We start from the raw sequence: 10078 nt of genomic DNA on the forward strand, positions 1-10078 counted from the left end.
CCACGCGCACTTCAAAGTGTTCACTTTTGTTGAAAATAGTACTTCTTCATTTTATGGTTCTGGAGTGATCACTTTCGCGCGAAAGTGATCACTCATAGGCTGTTTTTCGATTATCAACTTCTTTCCTCCAATTTTTTGCTACTTTTCTTCTATTTTTCCTTGATCATCCAATCCTCATGAACTTAACTCAGAATTCCCTACAAAAGCATACTTGAAATGTCACTTTTTACATAGAAAATCAATGAATTTTAAAATAACTGTGTTTAAAAGTGACATGCAATATTTTATTATTTTTTTAAGGGTTTTCTACTATTTCTAGCATGTTTTCTTTATTAATTGCACTAAAAACTATTGTAAAATACTAGTAAAATATGGATTCATCAGTAGCTAGATTGAATATGTCTGGTAGAGGTAGAGGTAGAGGTAGAGGAGCTAGAGGCACCAATGACCTCATGGAATGCATGGCTCAGATTCTAGAAGCCATGGTGCACAATCAAGGCAGAGAGTCAGCTGAGTATCGAGGATTATCTGCCTTCACTAGGCATGATCCTCCAAGGTTTGAGGGTGGATTCAACCCCAAAGGAGCTCAACGGTGGGTGGCTGATGTGCAGAAGATCTTCAATGCAATGGGGTGTCGTGAGGAGAACAAGGTTGGCTACGCCACCTACTTGCTGTGTGGGGAGGCTGAGGACTGGTGGAGGTTTGCCGGTCAGACCCTGCCACAGGAAGACAACTATATTTAGTGGGAAGCGTTCAAGACCATCTTCCTAGGGAACTACTTTCCCCAAGATTTGAGGAAACAGAAAGCTAGGGAGTTCCTTGAACTGAAGCAAGGAAGTATGACTGTGGGAGAATATGCAGCTAAGTTCCAGGAGCTGATGAAGCACTGGCCTCATTATCAGCATGGTGTTGGAGAGGAGGATCTGTGTGCTCAGTTTGAGCATGGATTGAGGCTGGACATCCGAGCTGTGGTCAGTGTGTTTCAGCTGACAGACTTGCCCACCCTGGTGAGCAAGAGCAGAATTTTTGAAGCTAACTCAAGAGGGAAGACGGTGGACACTAGGGGAGTCAGCCCAGTGAGACAAGATAGAAGAACCCCTAGGTTCTCAAGGGGACCGTATTCAGTTTCAAACAGCTCTAAGTCTCAAGGAAGTTCATCTCAAGAGAAGAGCAGTGAGAGTGGTTCAGGATCAAGCTCTTTCAGAGGGCCGCTTAAGTGCTTCAGGTGTGGAGGGCCACACATGGTGAGGGACTGCAGGAAGTCGGGGCACACTGCTGATGTGTGTTGGGCCGCCAAGAGGAGTGGCAGTACTAGTACAGCTCAAAGGCCTGAGTCAAGAGGGAGCACGGGGCTGAAGTCGAGCATCCCCAGGAGAGTCTTTGCTATGAGTGGGGCAGAGGCTTCACAGTCAAAGGGACTGATTCAAGGTAAATGTGTAATTAAAAGTAGATTACTTGATATGTTGTTTGACTCAAGTGCTATGCACTCTTTTGTGTCTGTGGCCCGTGTGAGAAGTTTGAATCTGTATGTAGCTAAATTGCCATGTAATGTGGTGGTGACTACCCCTACGGGTAAGCCGGTTGTGACGTCATAGGTATGCCTGGGGTGTTCGATAATGTACATGGTAGGGAGTTTGAGGTGGACTTAATTTGTTTACCTCTTTCGCAAGTGGATGTAATTCTAGGAATGGATTGGCTGGCTACCAACCATGTACTACTAGATTGTAGAGAGAAGACCTGGATCTTCTGTGCAGTAATGACCGAGGCCCCAAGACTTATGAGTCAAGGTGCATGGGAGAACACGGTGAACGCCAAGGCCTTTATGGTGATGTTTTCGATGGAGGCCGAAAGTGTGGTGGAGCCAGAGTATATTTTAGTGGTAAAGGATTTCTTGGAGGTATTTCCTGAAGATGTTTCTAAGCTGCCACCTGAGAGGGAAATAGAGTTTGCTATCAATCTCAGGCTGCAATTCTTGCAATTTCTTACCACTTATAAAGGTGATGGCATTGCATTGCTCCCTTGGATTAGACTCAGGCTGAGATGGCAGTTGATGAATCTACATTTTACTACATTTTTATACATCATTTATTACTTTTTATAGAAAAGAATAGACTTAGATAGTGTAAATAAGATGAATATTCCAATTAGGCTAAATAATATAGGTTTCTTAGTTTTTTGTTAATTTACATGAATTTAGATAGTTTATTTTACATATTTTGATCATTTGAATAATATGGCAGGAATCCCCAAGCTTATTTTGAAGAATTATTGGATTTTGAGGAATTTGAGGTGAAAGTAACTACTTTCAATATTGATAGTGACAACTACAGCAAGCCACTTCCAGCAAAGGGACCAAAGTGATCACTTTCAAAGCTTAAAGTGACAACTACAGTAGCCCAGAATCAACCAAACATGCGCGTGGTTACTATGAATATTCATAGTAGTCACTCTAGAGCATGCAGAATTGAAGGTGCTGCGCGTAGTTACTATCAAAATTCATAGTGACAACTCCAGAGAGTCCAAAATGTCCCAGTGTTGCACGTGATTACTATGAATATTCATAGTAATCACTCCAGAGAGGCAAAACTCAACTGATGCTGCGCGTGTTTACTATGAAAGAATGAGAGTAACTACTTTGGAGGGCGCCAGCTTTAGTATAAATAGATTTTTACCAAATTAGGGTAGAGGGTTCTTACACTTTTTGAACTTTTTCTCTTCTTTACTCAATTTAGAATATTTTCCAGAGCATAGGGCAACCTTGGGTGACAGCCAAGGGTCCAACCTAGGGTTTGGTTTCTCATTTCTCTTGCTTTTACATTAATGTTAATGAGGTTTCTGCATTTCCCAATTGCGTTTTTTACCCCCACTTCCATGGAGGGCTAAGTTTGTGTAATCCTTAGTGAATTCACATGGGTTCTTGAGTTCCTTGAATTTAATGATAATATAATTCCTTTCTTTCATGAATTACTTCTTCCTTATCTCTTGAATTGAATTAATGGTGAATGAGGGGAGTATTGCTCAATTAACCCTAATTTCGTTTTAAGGAGATTCTAAACTAAGGGTTGCTTAATCCTAGGTTTAATTCTAAGGTTGCGTAATTTTGGGATGAGAGATTAGAGCCTAACAAATTGCGTAATTTTGTTGGGAACATAAGGTTGATTTTCGCTTGTTAAATTAACCTAATTCATGGAAGAAAGGATAAATGTTAAATCTTGAGTGGAATGAGGATAGAATCTATGTGGATGAACTAAGGATTGTTGTTTTCTATTGTTTGAATTAATTAAACTCATTTGCTCATTGCTCTTTATTTTGATTTGAAACCACAAAACCCCCCATTTTAATTGCTTGTTTAATTTATGCCTTCAACATGTTTAATGAAGATTAATAACCAATGTTCATGGGAGACAATCTAGGGTTACCCTAGTATTACATTAATTTGTTTAAATTTTGTTGAGGATTTACGACAAATCTTTTAAACACCTCGAAAAAGACCATCATCAAATTGGCGCCGTTGCCGGGGACATTGGTGTTGATTTTTCATAAACATGTTATTTGCTCTGTTTTCATTTTCGTTTTCTGCATTGTGAATACTTTAGTATAGTTGTAGTTTCATAGGTAAGTAGAGATATCTTGCATTTAGGTAGAACCAATTGCTGTTTTCTGCATATTGTTTGAATTTTGATTTCTGCATTTTAGTTTACCACACTGTATTTTTGTTTACTGCAATTACCCTGTTTCTGTTGCATAATTCTGCAGAATTTGTGTTTGTGTGTTGCCTATTTTCATTCCCTAGTTTGCAATTTCTTTCTGTTTTTGCTGTTTGGTGTTAATACTTTATTTTACTGCACTTAGATGTTAGTTTTTCTGCATAATTGTCATCTGAATTTTTCTGCATTTTTACTGCTTCATTAGTTTACTTCTTTTCAAATTTCCATAGACAATTCCTAATGAATGACCAGATCAAATCCGGGAGATTTATATCCTCCAGATATTGAAATTGATAGGACATTCCATAGAAATCTTAGGAACCTTAGTAGACAAAATTCTGCACATATCGAGGAACCATCTTCACCATTTTCTCCATCTTCTATATATTCTTCTCTGCATTCTTTAAATTCTGAACCTTTAGAAATGACAGAAAATGACTTGACACTTAAGGAGCTTGCCGCACCGGACGTGACCTACCAGACTTTATGTATCCAATACCTAGATGTGGATGCCCCTTTTGTTCTTAAAACTGGCCTAATCCATCTTTTACCTAAATTTCGTGGTCTTGCAGGTGAAGATCTGCATAAATACCTCAAAGAATTTCATATTGTTTGCTCTACAATGAGACCACAAGGTGTGCCTGAGGAGCATGTCAAATTGAAGGCATTTCCATTCTCTCTTATGGATTTGGCTAAAGACTGGTTGTATTATCTTCCACCTGGCTCTATTACAAGTTGGGACACCCTCAAGAGATTGTTGCTGGAAAAAATTTTCCCTGCTTCAAGGGCTGCCTCAATAAGAAAGGAAATATGTGGTATTAGGCAGCTGGAGAGGGAAAGTTTGTATGAATATTGGGAGCGTTTCAAGAGACTTTGTGCTAGCTGCCCCCATCATCAGATAAGTGACCAGCTCCTAATCCAATACTTCTATGAAGGCTTACACCCAATGGATAGGAGCATGATCGATGCAGCTAGTGGGGGAGCCCTAGTTGACAAGACTCCCGCAGCCGCTAGAAACCTCATTGAGAATATGGCAGCTAACTCTCAACAGTTTGCTACAAGGCAAAATTTCATTATGTCCAGAAGTGTCAATGAAATTCAAACTTCAGATTCACACAAGCTGGAGCATAAACTAGATGAGTTGGCTACTATGGTAAAACAGTTGGCATCCATCCAAAAGAATTCTACTGCATATACACCTCCACCTCCATCCATTCCAACAATGCTTTGTGGGATTTGTTCATCTACAGATCACTTCACTGATAGTTGCCCCACATTACAGGAAACTGAATCTTCGGAAGGTAATCCTCAAGCTTATGCTGCTAATATTTATGCTAATAAGTTTCCTTTTCAGCAGCCGCAGCAACAACAAAGTTGGGATTTATCTTCCAATAGATATAATCCCGATTGGAGGAACCATCCTAACTTAAGGTGGGAAGGAAATGCACAGCATCAAGGCTCTAGCCAACCAACTAACAACCATTTCCAACCGCATCAAGCTGGACAAAGCAAGCCATATTCAGCCCAGCAACATCACCATCCCTCATCTTCATCTCAACAGCACCATCAAGCATCTTCTTCAATAGCCGCTGCACCTCAAAAGAATGAATCATCTTTGGAAGACCTTGTGAAGCAACTCACCATGAGTAATCTCAATTTCCAACAACAGAGTCAAGCCTTCCAGCAACAGACTCAAGCAAGTATCAAGACCTTGGAGAATCAAATGGGTCAACTTGCTTCATCCCTTAATCAACTTCAATCTCAAGGCCCAGGCAATCTCCCTGCACAAACTGTCACAAACCCAAAGAATGTGAGTGCCATTACCTTGAGATTTGGTAAGGTGATGCAAGAGCCAGAAATGCCTACTGAAAAGGATCCCAGTTGCACTTTAGCTGCAGAAGGTGAAGAAGGAGAAGTTGAAAGCCAAGAGCAGCCTGCACCTATGCCCACACCATGTCAACCAAAAGTGGTAGATAAGGAGGGGAGGTCTATTCCTATTCCCTTCCCTCAAAGAATGGTTCAGCCCAGCAAGAAGCAAGAAGAGGTTGATAAAGAAATTCTGGATACTTTCAGAAAAGTTGAAGTCAATATCCCCTTGTTAGATGCTATCAAGCAAATCCCAAAGTACGCCAAATTCCTTAAGGACTTAAGCACTCATAGAAGGCGTCTAAAGGGTAATGAAAGAGTGAACATGGGGAGAAATGTATCAGCTCTTTTTGAGAGGCAGAAAACTTCCATGCCTGAGAAATGCAAAGATCCAGGGATGTTTACTATTCCCTGCACTATAGGAAACAATAGGATAGATAATGCCATGCTTGATTTAGGTGCATCTATTAATGTTATGCCTTTATCTATCTTCACATCTTTGTCTCTTGGACCATTGCAGCCCACGGGTGTCATCATCCAATTAGCAAATAGGAGCACTACTAATCCAGCCGGCCTTGTGGAGGATGTTCTAGTGAGAGTGAATGACTTGATCTTTCCTGCTGACTTCTACATCTTGGACATGCAAGAAGAAGAGCCAATAAAAGAAGCTGCACCAATCATCTTAGGGAGGCCATTCTTGAAGACGGCCAGGACCAAAATTGATGTGCATGCTGGAACTCTCACTATGGAGTTTGGAGAGAGTGTGGTTCGCTTCAACATACTAGATGCTATGAAGCACTCACCTGAGGAGCATTCAGTTTTTCACATTGATGTTCTTGATAGCTTGATAGATGATAATTTTGCTGAATTTTTAGGAGACTCTTTCGTTGATTTTTCTGATTGTATAGATACCATAGATACTAAAATTTGTGAATATTGTACTAAGTCATCTTTGTGTGATATTTGTATTGCTGATTTTCTGGATTTAGATTCTGCAACTTCTAACATTAATGACATCGAAAAATCAAAAGGGTTAGAGTGTGGTTCATTGAGTACAGCAAGTATAATTGAATCTAACTCTTGTGGTTTAAATGTTGCAGAAATCATTTCAAATGAAAGTGCTAAAGCACTGCCTTTAGTTGAGCAGCCTCCCACCTTGGAGCTTAAACCCTTGCCTGAGCATTTAAAATACGCTTATTTGGAAACAGGTGAGAAACTCCCTGTGATCATCTCCACTGAGCTTGATGAGGACCAAGAGGAGTAGTTGCTTGATGTGATTCGGAAGCATAGAAAGGCTATTGGTTGGACCTTGGCTGACATCCCTGGAATCAGCCCTTCCCTGTGCATGCACTGGATTTTGCTGGAAGAAGGATCCAAGCCAGTAAGACAGCCATAGAGGAGGGTAAATCCGATCATATTGGAGGTGGTGAAGAAGGAGATCACCAAACTACTCTAGGCAGGCATCATCTACTCGATATCAAATAGCACATGGGTGAGCCCAGTGCAGGTGGTGCCCAAAAAGTCAGGGATTACAGTTGTGAAGACTGAGAAGGATGAGCTCCTGTCCACTAGAGTGCAGAACAGCTGGAGAGTCTGCATTGATTATCGGAGGCTCAACCAGGCGACCAGGAAAGACCAATTTCCTCTACCTTTCATAGATCAGATGCTGGAGCGCCTGGCAGGTAAATCTCACTACTGTTTCCTAGATGGATTCTCAGGTTATTTTCAAATATGCATAGCTCCTGAGGATCAGGAGAAGACCACTTTTACATGCCCATTTGGTACATTTGCATATAGGAGAATGTCATTCGGGCTTTGCAACGCTCCCGGTACATTTCAAAGATGCATGTTGAGCATATTTTCTGATTTTGTTGAGCATTGTATTGAAGTATTCATGGATGACTTCACTGTATATGGGTCATCATTTTCTACATGTTTAGGAAACTTGGATAGAGTTTTATAAAGATGTATAGAGACTAACCTTGTTCTAAACTTTGAGAAATGTCATTTTATGGTTAGGCAGGGGGTAGTCTTAGGTCATATAATATCTGAGAAGGGAATTGAGGTAGATCCTGCTAAGCTTAATGTCATTTCACAGCTTTCTTACCCCTCTTGTGTGCGAGAGGTCCGTGCATTTCTTGGCCATGCAGGTTTCTACAGGCGCTTTATCAAGGATTTTTCCAAGATAGCCCTTCCTCTCTCCAAGTTACTGCAGAAAGATATTGATTTCGAGTTTGGAGCCAAGTGCAAAGAGGCGTTTGATTGCCTAAGGACAGCCTTGACCACAACCCCCATCATTCAGCCACCAAACTGGACACTTCCATTTGAGCTCATGTGTGACGCATCCAACTTTGTTGTGGGTGCTGTCTTAGCACAGCGGTTTGGTAAGGATCCACATGTCATTTATTATGCATCTAGGACTTTGGATCCTGCACAGTGTAACTATACCACAACTGAAAAGGAACTATTGGCCATAGTATTTGCTTTGGATAAATTTAGATCATACTTGCTAGGGTCAAAGGTTGTGGTGTTTACTGATCATTCTGCTCTTAAGTTCCTTTTGAAAAAGACAGATTCAAAGCCAAGGCTAATAAGGTGGATGCTTCTACTTCAAGAATTTGATGTAGAGATAAAGGATAGAAGTGGAGCACAAAATTTGGTGGCGGATCATTTGAGCAGGATAGAGGGAGTCCCTGAACTCACTCCTCTAAAAGGTGATTTCCCTGACGAGCAATTATTAGAGTTGTATACTTCAAAGTTGCCTTGGTTTGCTGATATTGTAAATTTTTTAGTTGCAGGAGTTTTTCCAGCAGATGCACTAAGGAGTAAAAGGGAAAAGATCAAGAATGATGCCAAGCATTACCTCTGGGATGATCCCTATTTGTGGAAGTTCTGTAGTGATCAAGTGATTAGGAGATGCATTCCTGAGGAAGAAACTGCATCAATTTTGCATTTCTGTCATGCATCCACTGTAGGAGGCCATCTTGGGCCCTAAAGGACTGCAAGGAAAGTACTGGATGCGGGTTTTTATTGGCCTACAATCTTCAAGGACTCTTGGCAAGTGTGTTCTACATGTGAGAAATGCCAAAGAACTGGAGGGGTAATCACCTTGAAGCATGAAATGCCTCAACAATCCATTTTATACTGTGATGTATTCGATGTTTGGGGTATAGACTTCATGGGTCCTTTTCCTCCTTCCTTTGGTTTCTTATATATTTTGCTTGCTGTAGATTATGTCTCTAAATGGGTAGAGGCTAAGCCTACAAGAACTAATGATTCAAGAGTGGTTGCAGATTTTGTGCGTACTCATTTGTTTTGTAGGTTTGGAGTACCTCAAGCTTTGATTAGTGACCAGGGTACCCACTTCTGCAATAGAACCATTGAGACTCTACTGAAAAAGTATGGAGTATTGCACAAAGTATCTACACCTTATCACCCCCAAACCAATGGGCAGGCTGAGCTCTCCAATAGAGAAATTAAGAAGATTTTAGAAAGGATTGTTTAGCCAAATAGGAAAGACTGGAGCAAGCATCTTGATGACGCTCTTTGGGCTCATAGAACAGCATACAAGGCTCCTTTGGGAATGTCACCATACAGAATTGTCTATGGAAAAGCCTGCCACCTTCCAGTAGAAGTAGAACATCGTGCTTATTGGGCAGTGCGAGCCTATAACATGGACATAGACAAAGCTGGAGAACAAAGGAAATTGCACTTGCAAGAATTAGAAGAACTTCGCCTTGAATCATATGAAAACTCCAGAATTTATAAGGAGAAGACAAAGGCCTTTCATGATGGAAAAATAGCAAGAAAGGAGTTTTTCTTAGGTCAAAAAGTTTTGTTGTTCAATTCCCGCTTGAAGCTCATGCCTGGAAAACTCAGATCTAGGTGGATCGGACCTTTCATTGTGACTTCCATTTCTCCCTATGAAGCGGTGGAGGTAAAAAGTGAATCTACAAACAAGGTTTTTAAAGTGAATGGACATCGCCTAAAGCCTTTCCATGAGAGTCCTACAATTGAGACCAATGTGGAGGAAGTTTTCCTAGATCAACCTCCAGCTGATCTTGATTCTTTAACTATTTTGGAGTGAAAGCTCCATTTAACGTCAAGCTAGTGACGTTAAAGAAGCGCTTTGTGAGAGGCAACTCACAGTTTTATAGCACTTTCTAATTCTCTTTTGATTTCAATAAGCATTCTTTCATTTGAGCTGTGTTACTAGTCATGTTGCTTAGTTCATTTTGCACAAACATTTTGTTTAACACTTGACTCATTATTTGATTGATGATTTGTTCATAATTTTTGTAGAGGAAAAATTGCTGTAGTTGGACTCAATTTGTACATATATTCATGGAAGTCCAAGTAGAGAGGGAGGAATAATCATTTCCATGGCACCAAGCATTCACTCTAGAAAGAATTTTGAAGTTAGCCATGAAGGTAATCACTTTCCCAAGCCATAGTGGTCACTTTCCACCAAGGTATGTGACTTTGCTCTCTGTAGTTCTCACTTT

The 10078-nt window shown here is 40.6% G+C and overlaps 1 protein-coding gene and 1 non-coding gene across 2 annotated transcripts; one reads left to right on the forward strand and one right to left on the reverse strand.

The window, feature by feature from the left end:
• The first annotated feature begins 839 nt into the window (after positions 1-839).
• On the forward strand, positions 840-1595 carry LOC113859487. The gene has a single exon (XM_027492248.1). It carries the CDS (start codon positions 840-842, stop codon positions 1593-1595), a length of 756 nt encoding a protein of 251 aa, XP_027348049.1.
• A 2907-nt stretch (positions 1596-4502) lies between these two features.
• On the reverse strand, positions 4503-4607 carry LOC113860368. The gene has a single exon (XR_003503821.1). It is a non-coding gene; the product is annotated as a small nucleolar RNA R71 (small nucleolar RNA).
• Positions 4608-10078: the final 5471 nt, after the last annotated feature.

The sequence above is a fragment of the Abrus precatorius genome, unplaced genomic scaffold, assembly GCF_003935025.1.
Source record: "Abrus precatorius isolate BTA unplaced genomic scaffold, Abrus_2018 Scaffold2, whole genome shotgun sequence".
Lineage (NCBI taxonomy): Eukaryota > Viridiplantae > Streptophyta > Magnoliopsida > Fabales > Fabaceae > Abrus > Abrus precatorius.

Coding starts and splice junctions, on each gene's coding strand:
- LOC113859487 (XM_027492248.1), top strand. CDS start 840: ATGACTGTGGGAGAATATGCAGCTAAGTTCCAGGAGCTGATGAAGCAC.